The sequence below is a fragment of the Triticum aestivum genome, chromosome 1B (genome assembly GCF_018294505.1).
Source record: "Triticum aestivum cultivar Chinese Spring chromosome 1B, IWGSC CS RefSeq v2.1, whole genome shotgun sequence".
NCBI lineage: Eukaryota > Viridiplantae > Streptophyta > Magnoliopsida > Poales > Poaceae > Triticum > Triticum aestivum.
Genome location: NC_057795.1, coordinates 335613879 through 335635200, shown reverse-complemented (window position 1 = coordinate 335635200; position 21322 = coordinate 335613879). Strand labels below are relative to the sequence as shown.

The following is a 21322-nucleotide window of genomic DNA, read 5'->3' as shown; positions in this document are numbered from 1 at the left end:
CAATTTCATAAGCACCCATAAAAGCAACAAATTCTTCTATTTGTTCCACATCATAGTAATCATATATACCTCTAGCATAAGAAGCCAAGGTTTCATTATCATTAAATTTGCATGAAAAGGGGAGGTGTGGAGCATTCATCCTAGAGCAACAAGTATAATCATATTCCACGCATAGTTGCCAAGCATACCACTTCAATATATGAATTTGATCCCATAATAGTTTCCCTTTTTGTGTCAAGCGATAATCCCTAAAGTATTCACGTTGATCCAATGTTACTCCCATTACATAGTTGAGTGGAGTTTTCTCAGGATTATCAAAGTAGTACATAATATCTTTCACATAACCAACATTGAGGGTTTTAGGAGGTTCCCCATCTCCATGAGCAGAAACTACACCTAATTTTTTTGGTATTTCGTGTTCCATATCCATAACTAAAGATAAAGAACAACTAAGAACAGCAAATAAAAATTACTTAGTGATAAAGCAAACAAGCACACACGAGAATAGTCACCCCACGCTATTGCTCCCCGGCAACGGCGCCAGAAAAAAGTCTTGATAACCCGCAAGTATACGGGATAGTTGTAGCCTCTTTTGATAAGTAAGAGTGTCGAACCCAACGAGGAGCTAAAGGTAGAACAAATATTCTCTCAAGTCCTATCGGCCACTGATACGACTCTACGCACGCTTGACGTTCGCTTTACCTAGAACAAGTATGAAACTAGAAGTACTTTGCAGGTATTGTTGGATAGGCTTGCAACAAAGTAAAGAACATGTAAATAAAGACTAGGGGCTGTTTAGATAAAGACACAACTAAATTAGTAAAAGTAAAGAGCTTGTTGTCACGAGAAAGTTATTAGTCCCTAGGCAATCGATAACTAGACCGGTAATCATTATTGCCATTTTATTTGAGGGAGAGGCATAAGCTAACATACTTTCTCTACTTGGATCATATGCACTTATGATTGGAACTCTAGCAAGCATCTGCAACTACTAAAGATTCATTAAGGTAAAACCCAACCATAGCATTAAAGTATCAAGTCCCCTTTATCCCATACGCAACAATCCCTCTTACTCGGGTTTGTGTTTCAGTCACTCACCATCCCACTATAAGCGAATCATGAACGTATTGCAACACCCTACAGCGGGAATCCCTCACGCTTGCGCAACATGGAGGGCACCATAGGACAACACCAATAATAAAACATACAACTCAAACCAATCACGATCATCAAATAGCCACTAGCACAAAACAGATCTACTCAAACATCATAGGATAGCCATACATCATTGGGAAATAATATATAGCATTGAGCACCATGTTTAAGTAGAGATTACAACGGGTAAGAGAGAGGTTACACTGCTGCATAGAGGGGGGAAGAGTTGGTGGAGATGTTTGTGAAGATGGCGGAGGTGTTGGTGAAGATCGCGGTGATGATGATGGCCCCCGGCGGCATTCCGGCGCCACCGGAAGCAAGGGGGAGAGGGGCCCCCTTCTTCTTCTTCTTCTTCCTTGGCCTTCTCCCTAGATGGGAGAAGGGTTTCCCCTCTGGTCCTTGGCTCCCATGGCTTGGGAGGGGCGAGAGCCCCTCCGAGATTGGATCTATCTCTCTGTTTCTGCGTTCTTTGCGTTGGCCGATTCTACCCCTTCACTGTTTTCTTTATATCCGGAGATACGTAACTCCGATTGGGGTGAATCTTTCGCTTAGATCTTCCTTGTAAAATCAGCTTTCTTGCGCCAGAAGGAGAGCATCAACCGCCTTACGGGTGGACCACGAGGGTCAGGGGCGCGCTTGGGGGGTAGGGCGCGCCCCCTACCTCGTGACCACCCTGGACACCGTTTCGCGTTGATTTTACTTCGAGAAAATCATAAATATTCCAAAAAAATCTCCGTCCATTTTTATCCCGTTTGGACTTCGTTTGATGTTGGGTTTCTGCGAAACAAAAAACATGCAACAGACAGGAACTGGCACTGGGCACTGGATCAATATGTTAGTCCCAAAAATTGTATAAAAAGATGCCAAAGAGTATATGAAAGTGAATAATATTGGCATGGAACAATCAAAAATTATAGATACGACGGAGACGTATCAGAAGCTATGACCGACATGCTAGGCCGGTCTCACAGCCTTGCTCAGCAGCTTGCGCAGTAGTTCCCGCGTAAGGCTAACCTTTCTTGAACTGTCTTAGAAGTGGTCTCGGTTCAGTATTATTTTGTTACGCTGCAATGGTGCCCTGTTTTTGTAATCTGCTTCTTCATTGCGCTTTATGATCACTGGTGGCGAACTTCGATGCCCAGTGGATGTAATATACCATAAATCCTTTATTGTATAGTGTAGGTTTATTCTAAGTTACTATGTCGTAATTTCTTTAGTATAGAGTAGGTTTGTTCTTAATTCCTACTAGTTACTGCCATCATTCGCTATTTGAAAAAAAATCTGATGTAGTCGACCGGGCCGAAACATTCGCCTCTAATGGGCCTGGTTTTTAGCAGGCCACAATTAGGCCGACCTGCATCTTTCTTGGGCCCGAATGGTCATTGGGGCCTTCACACTTTGCGCCAGGCCCACAACTTACTCCAGCCTATATTCGGCCCAAATTTTAGTTGGGCCTTTTGTGGACCCAGCGCTTAGATTGGCCCAGGTAGAGTTGGGCCTTTTGTGGACCCATCGCTTAGATTGGCCCAGGTAGCGTTGGGCCATTAACATGTTGAATATTCTACTGGCCTGTTACGGCCCAGAAGAAACCATGGGCCTTTAGCAGGCCGAAATGCATGTTGGGACTCAATTTTCACTAGTCGTCGACGGGCCTTCAGCAGGCTGAAATGTAGACCGGGCCTTTTTTGGCCCAGTTATATGACGGGCCGTTACCAGGCCGAAACATATCTTGGGCCTTAGTTGGCCCACTGGTATCATGGACCTTTAAGAGGCCGAAAGCTTAGTACATGCATGAACGGGCCGAATTATACGACAGGCCTTTAACAGGCCCAAAGTCACATTGGGCTGAACTGTTGCCACCTTTATCACGGGCTGTTAGTGGGCCGGATGTCGCGTCGGACCATATATGGCCCATGGACAGCACCGGCCATTCCCAGGCCGAAAGACACACCGGGCTGAAATGGGCCCATGTCTACATCGGGCCTCTAACAGGCCGAAATTCACTAGGTTGTAATTGGGCCCAAATATTTGGCGAATAATTAACGGGCCAGATCTGGCTTCGGGCCGTAAATGGGCCTTTATTAAACATGCCGTTATTGGGCTGGCCCACTAGTACATGAGTAGGTACTACGGGCCTTTGACTGGGCCGGCCTTTTTAACCTATATGGGCCTCTGTTGGGCCCTACCACGTGTCGACGTATCATAGGCATGTCTCCTCCAATGGACGGGCGACATCTGGCCCACCGAGAAGCAGACACGTGTTTCCTCCGGCCAATGAGAATTTTACATGTGGAAAATCACCATTGGTCCGGGCTGTTAACGGGTTATCGGATCCAAAACTAGACCCGATAGCTTAACGACGTTCTGTTACGGTGGATGCCACATGTCGGTCACCCTTGACGAAAGCACTTCCATGATGCGGCATTTATCGTCATGGAAGTGAACACTTCCGTGATGATAATTTTGGTAATGTCATGGAACACTTCTACGACAGCATAGGTATGACTATCTTGATTCTGTCATAAAATCGTCATGGATGTACATGCATGACAGAAAACGTGACCTACTGTGACAAACACGTATCATCACGGAAGTGTCTTTTTTTGTAGTGATATCAACTAAACCATGTCCGACCATCACGTGAGATGGAGTAGCTTTCAATGGTGAACATCACTATGTTGATCATATCTACTATATGATTCACGTTCGACCTTTCGGTCTCAGTGTTCCGAGGCCATATCTGCATATGCTAGGCTCGTCAAGTTTAACCCGAGTATTCCGAGTGTGCAAAACCGGCTTGCACTCGTTGTATGTGAACGTAGAGCTTATCACACCCGATCATCACGTGGTGTCTCAGCACGAAGAACTGTCGGAGCGGTGCATACTCAGGGAGAACACTTATACCTTGAAATTTTAGTAAGGGATCATCTCATATTGCTACCATTGTACTAAGCAAAATAAGATGCATAAAAGATAAACATCACATGGAATCAAAATATGTGACATGATATGACCATCATCATCTTGTGCCTTTGATCTCCATCTCCAAAGTATCGTCATGATCTCCATCGTTATCGGCATGACACCATGATATCCATCATCTTGATCTTTATCAACGTGTCGTCACATGGTCATTTTGCCAACTATTTCTATCGCATAGCGATAAAGTAAATAATTATATGGCGCTTGCATCTTATGCAATAAATAGACAACCATAAGGCTCCTGCCAGTTGCCGATAACTGTTACAAAACATGATCATCTCATACAATAATTTATATATCATCACGTCGTGACCATATCACATCACAGCAAGCCCTGCAAAAACAAGTTAGATGTCCTCTACTTTGTTGTTGCAAGTTCTACGTGGCTGCTACGAGCTTCTAGCAAGAACCGTACGCATCAAAACCACAATGATTTTTCGTCAAGTGTGCTGTTTTAACCTTTAACAAGGACCGGGCGTAGTCAAACTCGATTCAACTAAAGTTGGAGAAACAGACACCCACTAGCCACCTGTGTGTGACGCATGGCGATAGAACCAGTCTCATGAAAGCGGTCATGTAATGTCGGTCTAGGCCGCTTAATCCAACAATACCACCGAATCAAAGTATGACATGCTGGTAAGCAGTATGACTATTATCGCCCATAACTCTTTGTGTTTTACTCATGCATATAACATCTACGCATAGACCTGGCTCGGATGCCACTGTTGGGGAACGTAGTATTTCAAAAATTTCCTACGATCACGCAAGATCTATCTAGGAGAAGCATAGAAAAAAGCGGGGAGAGTGTGTCCACGTACCCTCGTAGACCGAAAGCGAAAGCGTTTAGTAACGCGGTTGATGTAGTCAAACGTCTTCGCAGTTCAACCGATCCAAGTACCGAACACATGACACCTCCGCGATCTGCACACGTTCAGCTCGGTGACGTCCCTCTAACTCTTGATCCAGTTGAGTCCGAGAGAGTTCCGTCAGCACGACAGCGTGGTGACGGTGATGATGAAGTTACCGGCGCAGGGCTTCGCCTAAGCACTACGATGATATGACCGATGTGTGAAACTGTGGAGGGGGCACTGCAAACGGCTAAAAGAATAACTTGTGTGTCTTTGAGGTGCCCCCTGCCTCCGTATATAAAGGAGGGAGAGGGAGAGGTAGCCGGCCCTAGGGGGCGCGCCAAGGTGTGGAGTCCTACTAGGACTCCCTAGTCCTAGTAGGATTCTACCTCCCACACGGAGTAGGGAAGGGGGAATGGAGAAGGAGAAGGAAAGGGGGGGCGACCCCCTTCTCCTAGTCCTAATCGGCCTCCTGCCCAAGGCCCATAAGGCCCATAAGGCCCATAATTTCTCCCAGGGGTTCCGGTAACCTCCTAGTACTCCAAAAAAAAGCCCGAACCACTCAGAACCATTTCGATGTCCAAATGCAACCTTCCAATATATGAATTTTTACCTCTCGACCATTTCGAGACTCCTCATCATGTCTGTGATCCCAACCGGGACTCCGATCAAGCTTCGGTCATCAAATCACATAACTCATAATACAAATCGTCATCGAACGTTAAGCGTGCGGACCCTACGGGTTCGAGAACTATGTATACATGACCAAGACACATCTCCGATCAATAACCAATAGCGGAACCTGGATGCTCATATTGGCTCCTACATATTCTACGAAGATCTTTATCGGTCAAACCGCATAACAACATATGTTGTTCCCTTTATCATCGGTATGTTACTTGCCCGAGATTCGATCGTCGATATCATCATACCTATTTCAATCTCGTTACTGGCAAGTCTCTTTAATCGTTCCATAATGCATCATCCCGCAACTAACTCATTAGTCACATTGTTTGCAAGGCTTATAGTGATGTGCATTACCGAGAGGGCTCAAAGATACCTCTCTGATACATAGAGTGACAAATCCTAATCTTGATCTATGCCAACCCAACAAACACCTTTGGAGACACCTGTAGAGCATCTTTATAATCACCCAGTTACATTGTGACGTTTGATAGCACACAAGGTGTTCCTCTGGTATTCGGGAGTTGCATAATCCCATAGTCAGAGGAACATGTATAAGTCATGAAGAAAGCAATAGCAATAAAACTCAACGATCATAATGCTAAGCTAACGGATGAGTCTTGTCCATCACATCATTTTGATGATGTGATCCCGTTCATCAAATGACAACACATGTCTATGGTCAGGAAACATAACCATCTTTGATTAATGTGCTAGTCAAGTAGAGGCATACCAGGGACACTCTGTTTTGTCTATGTATTCACACATGTACTAAGTTTCTGGTTAATACAATTCTAGCATGAATAATAAACATTTATCATGATATAAGGAAATATAAATAACAACTTTATTATTGCCTCCAGGGCATATTTCCTTCAACTAGGGCCACCGTATTCTCCTCACGCCCTCACACAATGCGAGATGTCGTGATTCCACTAGTGGTGCCCTTGAAGGCGGCAACCGAACCTTTACAAACAAGGTTGAGGCAATCTCCACAACTTAATTGGAGGCTCCCAACAACACCACGTAGCTTCACCACAATGGAATGTGGCTCCGAGGTGACCTCAACCGTGTAGAGTGCTCAAACACCTAAGAGTAACAAGATCCGTAAGGGATTAGTGGGGGGAATCAAATTTCTCTTGGTGGAAGTGTAGATCTAGGCCTTCTCAACCAATCCCTAAAGAACCAACAAGTTTGATTGGCTGGGGAGAGAGATCGGGCGGAAATGAACTTGAGAGCAACAATGGAGCTTGGGGGAGGAAGAGGTAGTCAACTAGAAGAAAGGTGACTCCTTTATATAGTGGAAGACTGGATCCAACCGTTATGCTCCCACAACCCGTGCATAAGCGGTAGTACCGCTCGACTGAGCGGTACTTCCGCTGGCACGAAAGTGCCGGCCACATAGTTCAACCTGAGCAAGTCAGGGAGGACGGTAGTGCCGCCGGAGCAGTACTACCATGCCCTCCAGCGGTAATACCGCATGGAGTTGAACTGCAGCCGATACCCGCGGTAGTAGAGGAGGGCAGGGCGGTAGTGCCGCCCGGGTGGTACTACTGCCAAGAACTACCGCTCTACTACCGCCCGTGGAATAGACCTGTCCAGAACAAGGAAAATAAGCGGTACTCCCCGCGGTACTAGCTAGCGGTAGTTTCGCTAGAGAGGTACTACCTTGGCTAGCAGCAATACTTCCGCTTAACCTGTGGATGTCTAGTAAACCCGTAGTAGTTGAGAGGCAACTGGCCCCGTAGTACCGCAGGAGCGGTACTACCGTGGTGAACTGCCACTCTACTATTGCCCGTTTACAGAACCCACACAATAGGCGGAAGTAGGAGCCGTACTGCACAACGGCAGTACTGCTGGGGCGGTACTGCCACTTAGCCTGTTCTGATAGGGTTCAAACACAAAGGAGGGACAAGCTCAAATGCAGGAAAAGAATGATGGTGCAAAGATAAAGTGTATGTGTTGATTCTACCCAAACCTTTCCGAAGAGGACCCCCTCTTAATAATATGGTGTTCCTATGACTCAAGTCAACCAAAAAAGAAAAGGAAGAAAACACCGTCTTCATAAATATCTAGAGGGGTTCGAATCGTCTTGTGCCAAAAGATAGATTATCTGAAATGCTCAATGCACACCATTAGTCCGCAAATGCATTGTCATCAATCACCAAAACCACTAAGGGAAAATATGCCCTAACAACAGTAAACACGTCGGACCCGTAATTTTTTTGAGGGGCGCGATAAAATCCCACCTCCAACCCACGAAAATACATGTTTCCCCCTTGACCCTATGATGCCCTGCATATCAGAAAAGCGATTGGTGGGAGGGATATTTCAGCCCGCGCGCGTTCCCCACCCCCTACTGCAGTCGCCCGCCATCGGTCCCGCCCGTCCGCCGCTGGCAATTCTGGCCATATCTTCGGATGGAATCATGCCGCCGGGGCGCCCCTCACCCGGTTCCACCTAGCCGCTTCACCGGCTCCCCGGATTCGCCAAGCCGAGCCGCCCCGGGATTGACTGCCGCAGAGCCACCGCCCTGAGCCGCCGGTGAGTACTTGTGCTTATGCTTTCGGATGCGATATGCATAGTTGGTTCAACATCGTTCGTATTTGTGATTTTAGATGGAATTGAGCCCTCGCGAGAGGTTTTTGCTCAAGGATTCGTCCGATTCGAATGACTCGAATGTTGAGACGCTGCTTGAGAACCATCGGCAGCAAATGTTGGTGATGGCCCTCGTCGTGAAGGTGCACGACGATGAGAACCGAAAGAGACGTCGAGGATCCACCGTCGGCCGTCTTTGAATTCCTCGCAATCGCCATCTCGGGAACGAGATGTTGATGCAAGACTACGTTGCGGACAATTCAACATATCCGCCGCACCTCTTCCGGAGAAGGTACCGAATGCGGCGATCCCTCTTTGTAAAAATAGTGCAAGCTTGCAAGGCCAATTGTCGGTATTTTAGTCAAAGAAGAAATGTCGCGGGCTTGAAGGGATTTAGTGTATATAAAAAAATCTCGGCAGCTATGCGGGTAATTGCATACGGCATTCCGGCTGACTATGCCAATGAGTACCTTCGCATTGGTGAAGATACTACAATTGAGTTAGTGAGTGGGTTTGCATTGGAGATTGAAGATGCAAACACCCACTTTCAGTTTCAGGAGGATCTCATTGAGCACCATTGGCAAAGTGCTGAGCCGTAACACATTCTATTTTTGCATTCATTTCATTTAATTCATGTGTGATTTGTATTCGGGACAAGTTTTGTATTGAATTATTTAGTTTGCTTCGGTGATTTCAATAATTATTGTAATTTGGATGATTGCTGTATTGTAATATTGATATTGTATCTTATATTGAATTAATAATTCTGAATATGTGGCATATGTGTCAAATTCAGATAAAAACCCATCCGATTTGCGGGTTGGCGCGCGCTGCGGCCGAGCAAACCCCGCATAGCCTTTTTTTGCGAACTGTAAACGAGTTTTGCGGGTCGGCTATATACGGGGTCTGCTAGAAATGCTCTTAGCCATGGACCGGAGTGTTGCGCCATTGACTCTCTCACTGTAGGTCTCAGATCCTTTGCTCTCCGATTGGCACCTCCACTTCCTCCGTCGCCGCCGGACCAGGACTACCTTCTTGCTCCTCTTCATGGCATGTGCCCCTTTTGTTTTTATTTAGGGCTTGTTGAGTTGGTGCTGTCGGCGTTTGTGTGTACTTTGTTGTGGTGTTGCTACCTTGCTGAAACTTGGTTGTGGTTGTGGCGGTTTGCTTTATATATAAAGCGGGACGAAAGCCTTTTCCGGAATTTTTAACATTTTTTGAGTATCGATTTTATTTATATTTTTTTGCCACGACTTCCATGTTTGTCATTCATGACAAAACTTTGCAAACAATCAAAACATTTTTCAATGTTTGCCACAAAAGAAAAAACAGATTTTTTTTTTATTTTTTTTTTCTGATTTTACTGTTCATCATGAGCTCATTTGAGCTCGCAAGCAGAGAGGACTTTCGATACAAGTTGGTCTACTGGGACCACAATCATTGCACACAAAGCGCTCAACCAAAATGCTCAAGATTAACGTTCTCTAGAACCTAAAGTTAATATTTTAGCATAATTTTAGGCCTTGAAGTTGCTGAGGGCATTAAGTTGTATTCTACTCCTTCTACTCCAAAATAAGTATCACCTATTTAGCACAACTTTGTACTAAATCGGCGACACTTATTTTGAGACAGAGGAAGTACTTGACTAGAAAGTGGTCACTGTTAGGAAATCTCATAGTTGTCCCCCTTTCGCTTCGGTGCATGTTTTCATTACAACGGGTGGAAAGCACAAGTTAGAACATGAATTGTTGTGGGAAACTTACAGGTCGTTACAATTGTTCTTTGGTTTGGTTATACTTGTATGATGTGTACGGTTTACATTGTTATTAGTATATGCAGTTTCTGCAGAAGGGCATTTTTCTTTTCTGTTAACAAAATTCTTTTACCTGGTAACCGGCAGAAATACAAAATGCTACCTGAAAGGCAACAATTCGAATGGCATTCTTTTCTCTCTGGTTATTTTCATGCAACAAAGAAAACTGTTTTCCTGAACAAATAGTAGCACAACCTTTTACTGTGTAGCGATGCACACGCACGAGCATCATCATGCTGGTACTTGAGATTTAACATCTGACATTACTCCTTCTATGATTGCTTCTGCCTCACGCTTCCCAAGCCCAAATATATTCCTCAGCTCATTCAAGGGACCAAGCTGCATTTTTGTCATTCACAGAGAGATTTCTGTTAAGATGCTACCCCCGCAAAACACATTACCATATTCAGTAGAAAAAATCATGAGAACGGCCATAAGGTGATTTTGAACAATCAAAAGTTCAAAACCATGAACCGTTTGAATACGCATACCAAGTTGGCAAGTTGTGTATTGCAGTTTGAGTAGCAATGAACAATAACAAGGTTTGAAGATAGACCATTGGGTAAAGCTAATCAATCTACCATGTGCGCTCCCATATAACCGACAGAAATAGCTCGGTACAATCGCAGAGATGCATCATCAGGAAATAGCATTGCATGTGAGGCTGAGGCCACATGTCTGACAATATCATCCAATGTAAGTGCTTTTCAAAAGAATAGAATTATTCAAGTGATAAGTGGGGGTCTAATCAAGTAGGGTTATGTAACTCAAGCTAACTGATCTAATGCTAGGCATAATTCACAGTTGTATTTGACAGTAAGCATAATTTATCGCAGTTTCTTAATGGGCACGATCTTGATACTCAAACAAATGCCGTTATTATTTCTTAACAGCAGCTCAACACCTAACATATTATCTCCTAATTACTTACCAGTTACCATCAAGGTTGTGAAATACTCCCTCCATCCGGAAATACTTGTCGGAGAAATGCATAGAAACGAATGTATCTAGAATTAAAATACATCTAGATACATCCATTCCTCCGACAAGTATTTCCGGACGGAGGGAGTATATAGAAATATAAAATGCAGTACAAGATAGAGCCTGTGTGTGTATACAGCAGTTTCTACAGCACCATCATTTACTGTACAAACTACTTGATCTAAGATTACCTAGTCTGGAATGCTCAAAATTCAATGGATTAATTATGTCCACACAAAATCCAGACTATTTTGAAGAGTCCCAGCATCTTGCTAACTAGCCCTACTCAACTTAAATCAAGAAAATTCGCAACAGTTGTGTTTATTCGAATTGGTCATTTCATAGGCCTACAGAACTAGCGATGCCTTATTTCAGGTTAACATTTCAAAAGGAGCCAAATTAATTAACTAAATGCGTAGAATGTGGAATCACCTTCTCATCATCAAGCCGTCCATCTGAAAGTACTTCTGTTGTATAGCCCGCATAGAGTATCTTTAGATCACCAACCATCATATCATGATCAAAATCTCCAGCTACGCAAGACATTCACAAGAAGCAATCTTAAGCAAGGTCCAACCAATTACATATGAGTTAAAAGAACTTTACAACTTTAATCACCTAACGAGATAGGTCCAAGCCCACGTGCAAATCGCTCGCCTTGAGGAAACTTGCTTAGAACTGTTAGCAACCTATTGAATGCAAGGATACTATTCACCTCATTAATGACCTCTGTGGGAATGTTCCTGTAATCAGAGATCATATGGTTTAGTATCAAGGCAAAGAAGTGTTTATGTTCTGCATTGGTGCATAGAAAGATTCAGATGGCTTGACCACTTCTCCAACGGGAACATCTATTTGATAAATATTGGTCAAGAAAAGCCCATGCAGTTTCGTACAAAGTATATTGTTGATATTCCCACATTCCCTTGGAGGGCAGATGGCTCATTGTTCTCACTAATAGTTAAATACCACCAAGTAGTGAAGGCAGAAATATCCATCAAATTTAAGCCTATATCAACTTTTCTCGAAAAGGAAATCACTTCTATCAACTGGTTTGAGTACATATGTAATTGCTTGTGATAGACAAAACAACACTGAAAGCTTGCAACTCCAACAAGAACAGGACTGGCCTATGTGTGGGGAAGGTGGCATGTGATGGATGACTTCTTGCTGTTAACAAGGGAAAACAATATGTTGTTCCTAATTGCTACATACAATCTACTTTCCTCAATTATATATCACTCAAGTTACAACAAATTAAAAGCCTGCACCAGTTTAAATAAGAAACACCATTTTTCTTAAAAGCATTATATTATGGGTAACATTAATTCAAGTTTTCATGTTCTCGTTAAAAAAAATCAGGTTTTCGTGCAAAGTCTCAAATGATAAATTCTGTCAGCAGGTTTTTGAAGATAAGTAGGCCTCATACCCTGCACTGGTATTGGACTTCAATATGGATAAAGCAGATGAAATGTTTTCTTGAACCAACTTCTTCGCATGCTCCTTGAACATGTCAGCAGCAACCTGCAAAAAATTCAAATATTCCGATATGCTACAACACAACATGCTTAGATTGACAACAATTAAATACTTGAAGGGAGCTGCTACGCGTCGGCCGGCGGATCTTTTTAAAAGACCAGCCGCCTCACGACCCTTAGGATCTCGCTCCATTGAGCAGCCGAACGTGTCGTTCCCCATTGCAACAGAGGCAATGTTGCAGAGACATCTTTGCAACAATGATCATGTTACAGAAACCATGCAACAAAGGTAATGTTGCAGTTTTTTTTTTGCAACAGGATCCTTGTTGCAGAAACATTTTGCAAAAAACAAGCATGTGCGGCTAGCAGCTGTGTCCGTCGCTATTGCAACATAGTCCTTGTTGCAAAAAAAGCCGCTGTGCTGACTGATTCTCGCGAGTACCGGCGGCAATCGGCAGCACGTAGCATGCTCACGGGGTCGTGTCCCTCTGCTCCTTCCTTCCCTCTGATTTAACTCACAACCACATGGTCACGTGTCGAGCAAAGGAGGTGGCGGACGTGAGAGCGCGATCAGCCGGCTGAAAGGTAACGTTTCCCATATTTGAATCACTTTTATGTCGTCTGTTGTCTAAAGCTTAATTTGCGGTTGCTGAAGTATGATGTGTTGTGCTTATTCTGCAATCTGCTGCAGAAAATTAGCAGCCTAACTCTTGACGGGTGTACACAGTACATACCTTTCCTTTTTTTTGCGAATTGTACAGTACATACTTAGATTTTATGCTATTTGGATATAAGTGATATTATGCCCCAAGTACTGGTGAAGACGAAAAAGCAAATGAAGCCAATCAAGCAGTAAAATTGTGATAAGAAAAGGGTTACCTCATCAAAAAGTTTATATGCAAGTTGTACTCTCCTCACTTCAATGAGCGTGCCTATGTCAAGACCTAGAGAAATATCATATGTCAGAGATGAGAAATGCAAAATAAAAATAAAAATCATGTAATCAGTACGATAACAGAAGGTACCATTCCTATCTTCCCTACTCTAAGTCTAATCTACTTGATAATGTTATACTACCTTGTAAGCACAATATGACTTAAGAATGGAACTAATGCCTACAAAAGAGCGTGTTTAAACGATACCTCTTCCAATAGACTTGAGCTCTAACGCGTATAGACTTTTGGCATTCTCCCGCATAGCAATATCGATCTGCCAAAATATCATGACAATGAACAACTACTATGTCAAACAAGACATGCAGAAATACAGATACTTGCACCAGAGTAATTAGGAATGAGAAGTTCAAAAGATATGCTCTGAACTACTAGCAAAAAGGTCTCTGAGACATATATGATTGTGCAATATGTACATGTTTCAGCCTTTCAGGAAATCTATGTCCTCGTCTTCGTCAACACAAAGCTATTTGCTTTTAACTACTACTATCATTTTTATTTGACATGTAAATTGGCCATGACAAAATTATGTGGGCATGTTTGTAGCAAAAGACTTCATTATTATTACAATTTTATATTTTTTGACAGGTAGTCCAGCACGCATGTTGGACGAAAGAGTATTTCATTTCCAATACTTGTAACCTCAATTAGTGGCACCGAGAGTTTGGAATTCCAGGCAAAACCGTCAGCCTCCGTCCACGACTTGCATCACGAACGGCAAAACACTAAGCAATGAGCATGCTGTTAGGCAATAAGCCACGGCGGGCTCTGGCGTGTGCGCGTGTGTGCACTGGGCGCGCCGAGTCCGGTCCGTGGCAGACGCGGGCGTGTGTGTGCGCGAGCCCGCGGGTGTGTGCGTGAGTCAGCGCGTGTGTGCGCGTGGGTGTGTGTGCGTCTGTTAGCGAGATGGACGGGAGGGAGACCGTGTCGGGCGCTGGAGGTGGCCGCGTAGTGCGCGTGCGTGCGCGAGCCGCAGAGCGCGGGACGTGCAGGTCGTGTGAGTGGGGTGCGTTCGAGCGCGGGCTAGCGTGTCAGTGCACGCGGGTATAAAGCCCCCGTCCCCCCTGTGTAGCTCGCTGTGGCGATCGAGTACGTGCTCGAGGAGAAAACCAGAAAAAGCCGTCGGTGCGGTAGGTGTTTGTGGGCCACCAAATTCTCTGTGTCCTTCTTCTTCCTCTCCGACATTGTCTCCAGTGATCGCCGTCGTGTGCTAGGGCTAGCTGCGCTAACACATGCTAAGCATGATTTGGGAGACCTCTCAAGGTGGCAAATTTAATAAAATGGGAGCAATTACATGCCAAATTTGACCGCAACATTAAAAAAATACCATAATGGTGGTGGCATTCTGCTTTCTTGATAAGACGAAGTCACAGAACTGAGGCATGCTATGCATAGTGGTAAATGATTGACAATTATCTTATACTGATGTACCTGATAGTCCGTGATCCCGAAAAGATGTTTCCATGGAAGTATGAAGTCTGATGCATCTCCGAAGACAAGATTTGACACAAAAATTAACTTTTGGAATGCCTATGAAATATTTCCCATAGTTAAAGAGAATTAGAGAACAGTTTTAGGTATCCGTTGTGCATAATTACTTCCAGGCAGAGTCACTTACATCGAGTCTCTCTCTGTATAAGCGTCTACCAATCTATTACAGCGAGCAAAGTGAGACGCGTAAGGCGATGGGGAGAAACAGAGCAAATGTGAAAGTGGTGAGTAAAGTCATAAGAACACCTGATATAGGTACTAAGATATAGAAGTGCTTGGATCATGAGGCAATACCGCCAGGTGCATATTTGCAGCATCCACATCATCGAGTCCAAGAGCTTTCTTAAACTTTTTAATTGCTTCAACCTCAGTACCTTTGAGATCTTCATGTCCTGGAGGAAGTACTGAGTAAACAAAGCTGCGGAAAGAATGGATGGGATAAAGTATAAGCGAATGGCTAATGTTCATCAATGGCCAGATTGTCAAGATGTGAACTATATGTAGGTGCTGTTTTCATTTTACTTCTAAAAGGGAAAATACATGCTGTATAAAAGCAGCAAAGTAAGTGCTTTATCATTACCACAGGACCAAATAAAGTAATATGAATTACTCCTATATAAGTAAATAAGCAAGTGTGTTAGCATTGTGCAATATAGGTTGCTTGAAATTAGTAAGTGGCTAAGGGCCACAGCAAGAAGCCTCGCTTGTATAGTAGGATAAGGGCGGTAACAGGGCACAAAGAGTGGTGAATGCCAACAATGCCATCCAATACTGTCATTGCCTCATTGGCCCATTAAGAGTTACAATACTCAGCAACTTGCTCAAGCAACAATTACTTGTATCTGAAATTCTGAACCAAAGATGTTTTCAGGTACCAAATTTCCCGAGGCTTTTTACAGGGAACAACAGCTATATATTAAATTGATGGCTTTGGAAAAAAAAACTTGTCTTATCAAAAGCAGTTCAAGGGAATATCCTGTGCACACAGAAGTGTCGTTATGAAAATTGTGCAGTTAAAGCTTGCATCCTTGAACCAAAAATCGCTGCTGTACTTAAAGCCAGTATTTATCTGTAGTCTTGCACACACCATGTTCACAATCGTGGAAAACAACTGAACAATTTCAGAGGTGTCAAGAGGGAGGCTCACCTGGCATACAGGTCACAGAGCTCTGATTTGAATGCTGCATCTTGTGTACTGACTCCATATCTGAAACAAAACAAATGATAAGCTAATGGACTAACTCCATTTTGTGTAGTAACAAAGAATTCAAGTTTCAAAACTGGACTAAAACACTTAAGAAAATGTTTTTTATGGAAGAAGAAGAAGAAGAAGAAGAAGAAGAAGAAGAAGAAGAAGAAGAAGAAGAAGAAGAAGAAGAAGAAGAAGAAGAAGAAACTTGATGTAATCACACGGCCGCTAATACACACAAGTGAAGAGCAAAACCAATGCAGCAACTATAGGGCGGCATTCCAGACTCACTTGCTCGCGATGGCCGCCACCTCACTAGCCTCCAGCGCGGTGGGGTCGTCAGAGCCTGCGACGTAGTTGTGGAGCCCCACGGCGGCGACCTCCGGCACGACGGAGTTCACAGTGGCGGCCCCCGCAAGGGTGGCCGCCCCGAGCACGGCCGCGCCCGCGACGGCCGTGGTCCGCGTGCCGCCGTAGCGTGTCCCGAGGGTGTACCCCCCTGCCGCCGCCGCGGCAACGACCGCGAGCTCCAACACCGCCCGCCCCGCGGGCGGCAATGCCTCCACCAGCGGCTGCACGCCCGTGAGCTCCTTCCGGCCGCCGAACACCTCCTCCCCCTTGGACGCCGCGGCGACGCAGCGGAACCGCCGGCCGCGGGGGCGGCTCCGCGTGGCGGAGGGGAGGAGCGGGGAGGAGGAGACGGCGGCCGCGGCGGCGCGGGGCGAGGCCTTGGCGGAGACGAGTGAGAGCTCCATTGCTAGCTTGGGCGATCACGGCTGCCCGGGACAATATATGGTGGCGGTGTGTTTCCATGAGCGGAGCCTAGCAACATCATATGGTTCCGCGGTTGAATAGATGGAACGATGGGTGAGTTTGCGGTTTCGAGGTGCGGCTCGCGGATTTGGAGGCTCGGGGCCAGGCAATATGTGTCCGATATGCCACTACTCCGTACCTTATGCAGTTCACATACTTCTTTTCCTATTAGTAGGATAGTATTTATTCATTGTTGAATATACGCATATTTTTCATTAAATTTAAACTGAAAATGCAGTGGATAAAACTGTTGGAAATTAGACTAATCCACGAGTAAACAGTAAGCATGACATACGGTATGCATCTCATAGCGCTACCTAAGCATACTAGCACGTACAGAAAATAAAAGCGAACCATCTATGAGCAACACATATACGGCTAGCACAAGTACGAGTAAACGAAGGATGAACAGATCATACCCTCCGATCGGCCAGGCCAACGCGGTAGCGGCGGCAACAGCCTCGGCGTCGTCCGTGATCTTCTTCTTGGCGGCGGCATCGTCGACCATGGCGTGGATGCATGTAAAATAGTGAAAGCAGAGGCGGACGAAGATGGGAACGGATCGGGAACAGTCGCATCGAGACGCTCCCCAAAAACCTTATTGTCGTTCTCCCGGGCAGGCACATGCTCTCCCGACCAACTGTGCACGCGGTCATCGGGATGGGATCGTCGGAGGCAGCTCAGAGTGAGGAACAATAGATAACGGCTAGCGTTACACGAGAGGGAGTGAGTGAACTGAACTAGGTCACTCTACTGGCCAGAGCCTTCTTATATCCACCACCTGCCCTTATAAAGGGGTCTCAACTCTCCTCAACTAGCAAGGTGGTACTAAACTTCCCACCACCTGCCATATCCTACACGGGCCTCAAGATTAACCAAGAATCATTGTTCATATGGGCCTAAAGCCCATCTATGATTCAACAATCCTCCACCAGATCTTGAAGCACATAAGTTTGTCGACTGTTCAAACAATGTTTGATATATTAGAAATTTCAGTGCAGACTGTTAAGTTGAACTTCCACCTAGAGCAACAGGATTAGACTTCTTCACAACTGAACAATGGACTATGCCTTGAATTGTCAGTTTGGCGTGCAGAAGTTTCGCCTATTGTTAGCTGATACGTGGTTGCTGAAGGCTAAACCCCACGGGTGGAGCTTATTAGTCATACTCCGTACCTTCTCATGAGCTTCCCGAAGATTACCCAATCTCATAGACTGTGACCAGCAGTCGGGCTCACATAGGTGTGTTCCTCCGGAGAATGCTATGTAGGTTAGCATCTTGCTTACACAAGTTTTGGAACACATTAAGAGAAAAGTCAGTCTGCCTTACAGAATTGAGAGTATTGTTGCATCTCCAACGGAGTGGGTTAATTAAGGATACTCTCCTCAGTTGACCGCTGGATTGTTTTCCCATGTCCTAATTCACGGGATCTCCGATCACATAGGTTGGGTTACCCCCATGGCAACTTACATGGATCTCATACCCATCTCCCTCGATTCATTTTCTATCACAATCCGTGATAGCCCTTTTATGAAAGGGTCTGCCAGATTTTTAGCAATCTGGATGTAATCCAATGCTATCACTCCGGAGTTTCTCGACTTTCTGACATATTTCAATCTTCTTCTTATGTGCTTTGTGGATTTCAAGTTATCCTTTGAACTCTTAGCCTTGGCAATCACCGTTTGATTGTCACAGTTCATAAGGATAGCCGGGACCGGTTTATCAACCACCAGCAAATCCATCAAAAGCTCTCGAAGACATTCTGCTTCGACGCATGATGTGTCTAATGCTGTGAGTTCTACTTTCATAGTCGATCCCGTTAAGATCGTCTGCTTGCAAGACTTTCAGGAAATAGCACCACCACCAAGTGTAAAGACATATCTACTTGTGGCTTTCATCTCATCAGCATCAGATATCCAATTCGAATCACTATACCCCTCAAGTACCATCGGGTATCCTGAATAGTGAATTCCATGGTTCGCAACACCTTGCAAGTAACGCGTCACTCGTCAACAACATGCCAATGCACATCTCCCGAATTAGAAACAAATCGGCTCAGTTTGCACACGACAAATGAGATGTCAGGACGAGTAGCACAAGCTAGGTACATGAGTGAACCAACCACTTGAGAATATCTCAATTGACCTATAGTCGCCTTCGAACTTTCAAATCCCCACGCTAGGATCATATGGTGTTGCAGAAGGTTTGTAGTCCAAATATCCAAAACGGCTCAAAATCTTCTCAACATAGTCAAGATAACATCAGCCACACCCAGGTCTTTCATCTCAAAATTATGAGATAAAAAAGCCTTGACCTCCTCAATGACCTTGAGGTGGGTCCCAAATATCAGTATGTCATCGACATACAAACACAGTATAACTCCTTTGCCCCCCCACCATAGTGATAGTATACACATTTGTCAGCTTCATTAACAACAAAACCGGCAGATGTCAAAGTCGTATTATACTTCTCATGCCATTGCTTAGGTGGTTGTTTCAGGCCATACAGAGATTTCACTAGCTTGCACACCTTTCTTTCCTGACCATTTACTACAAAGTCATATGGCTATTGCATGTAAATTTCCTCGTCTAGCTCTCCGTTAAGGAAAGCCGTCTTAACATCCATCTGATGAACGAGAAGACCATGCGAGGCAGCCAAAGCGAGTAAAACTCGAATGGTTGTTAGTCTAGCCACAGGTGAGTAAGTGTCGAAGAAATCATCTTCTTCTTTCTGGGTATAACCCTTGGCCACAAGCCTAGCCTTGTACTTCTGAACAATACCATCAGGCCTAAGCTTCCTTTTGAACACCCACTTACATCCCAATGGTTGGCAACCATGAGGACGAGCAGTGATCTCCCATGCCCCATTGGCCAAGATGGAATCCATCTCGCTACAGACTGCATCCTTCTAGTAGTCAGCATCCGGAGATGCATAGGCTTCTGAAATGGAACTGGGAGTGTCGTCATCCACGAGGTACATGAGGAAATCATCACCAAAATACTTTGCAGTACTTTGTCTCTTGGTCCTGACAGGAGCTTCCTCGTCATCCTCTGATGAAATTTCATCACTTTTGTGTTCATAGTACTCCATCAGAATAGCAGGTTCAGGAGTCTCAACAGATTCCGGTCTAGAAGTGCTTTGCATATCTCTCATGGGGAATATATCCTCAAAGAATGTAGCATCCCTAGATTCCATGATTGTACCGACCTTCACGTCGTGTACATCAGATTTCACCACTAGAAATCTATAGCGAACGCTATGCTTGGCATAGCCAAGAAAAACGCAGTCCACAGTATTTGGTCCCAACTTACCCTTTTTGGTTATCGACATTTTGACTTTCTCCAAACAACCGAAATTGCGCAAGTAAGAGAGTGTGGTTCTTTTCTTTTCCCATTGCTCATAGGGTGTAGTCTCATCATCCTTTGTGGGAACTTTATTCAGTACATGACACGATGTCAATACAACCTCCCCCACCATGCCTTGGACAAACCCGATGTATCTAACATGGCGTTAAGCAAATCTGTTAGAGTACGGTTTTTTTGTTCGGCTGCCCGTTTGACTAGGGTGAATAGGGAGGCATCCTCTCATGAATAGTATCATGTTCCGCACAGAATAAATCAAACTCATTAGAAAAGTACTCTCCACCATGATCAGACCGGGCTCGTCTTATTTTCTTCTCAAGTTGGTTCTCAACTTCAGCCTTATAGATTTTAAAGTAGTGCAGAGCCTCATCCTTAGTATTTAACAAATACACATAGCAGAATCTAGTGGAATTATCAATCAGAGTCATGAAGTATTTCTTTCCACCTTTAGTCAACACACCATTCATCTCACAGAGATCTGAATGTATGAGCTCTAACGGTGCCATGTGTCTCTCCTTCGCAGGCTTGTGAGGCTTACGAGGTTGCTTGGCTTGCACACATGCATGGCACTTAGAGCCTTTGGATAAAGTGAAACTCGGGATTAGGTTCATCTTAGCTAGCCGTGTCATACAACCGAAATTTATGTGACAAAGACGTGAATGCCAAACCTCAGATTCGATCACATTAGAATGAATTTGGTTCACGACTTTATTACAGAAGTCCTCTAGGGAAAGGTGGAACAAACCACCACAGTCATATACTTTTCCAACAAATAGTCCATACCGAGATATGACTACTTTGTTGGACTCAAATACTAACTTAAACCCTTCTTTACATAGAAGGGAGCCACTAATGAGATTCTTCTTGATGGCGGGGACATGATGCACGATCTTTCCCAGAGTAAACTTCAGATCTATCGTGCCAACACCATGGAAAGAAGCATATGAGCCATTCCCCATCAGGACGGAACAATCT

At 44.6% G+C, this 21322-nt stretch overlaps 1 protein-coding gene across 1 annotated transcript; it reads right to left on the bottom strand.

Moving 5' to 3' along the window:
* Positions 1-10197: 10197 nt before the first annotated feature.
* On the bottom strand, positions 10198-16981 carry LOC123122431 (protein TIC110, chloroplastic). The gene is made up of 11 exons (XM_044542634.1): positions 16464-16981; positions 16131-16190; positions 15278-15401; positions 15111-15143; positions 14924-15022; positions 13682-13748; positions 13419-13483; positions 12491-12585; positions 11680-11804; positions 11494-11594; positions 10198-10419 (listed from the first exon to the last, which is right to left on the bottom strand). Exons 1-11 carry the CDS (start codon positions 16925-16927, stop codon positions 10312-10314), a joined length of 1341 nt encoding a protein of 446 aa, XP_044398569.1. The 5' UTR covers positions 16928-16981; the 3' UTR covers positions 10198-10311.
* Positions 16982-21322: the final 4341 nt, after the last annotated feature.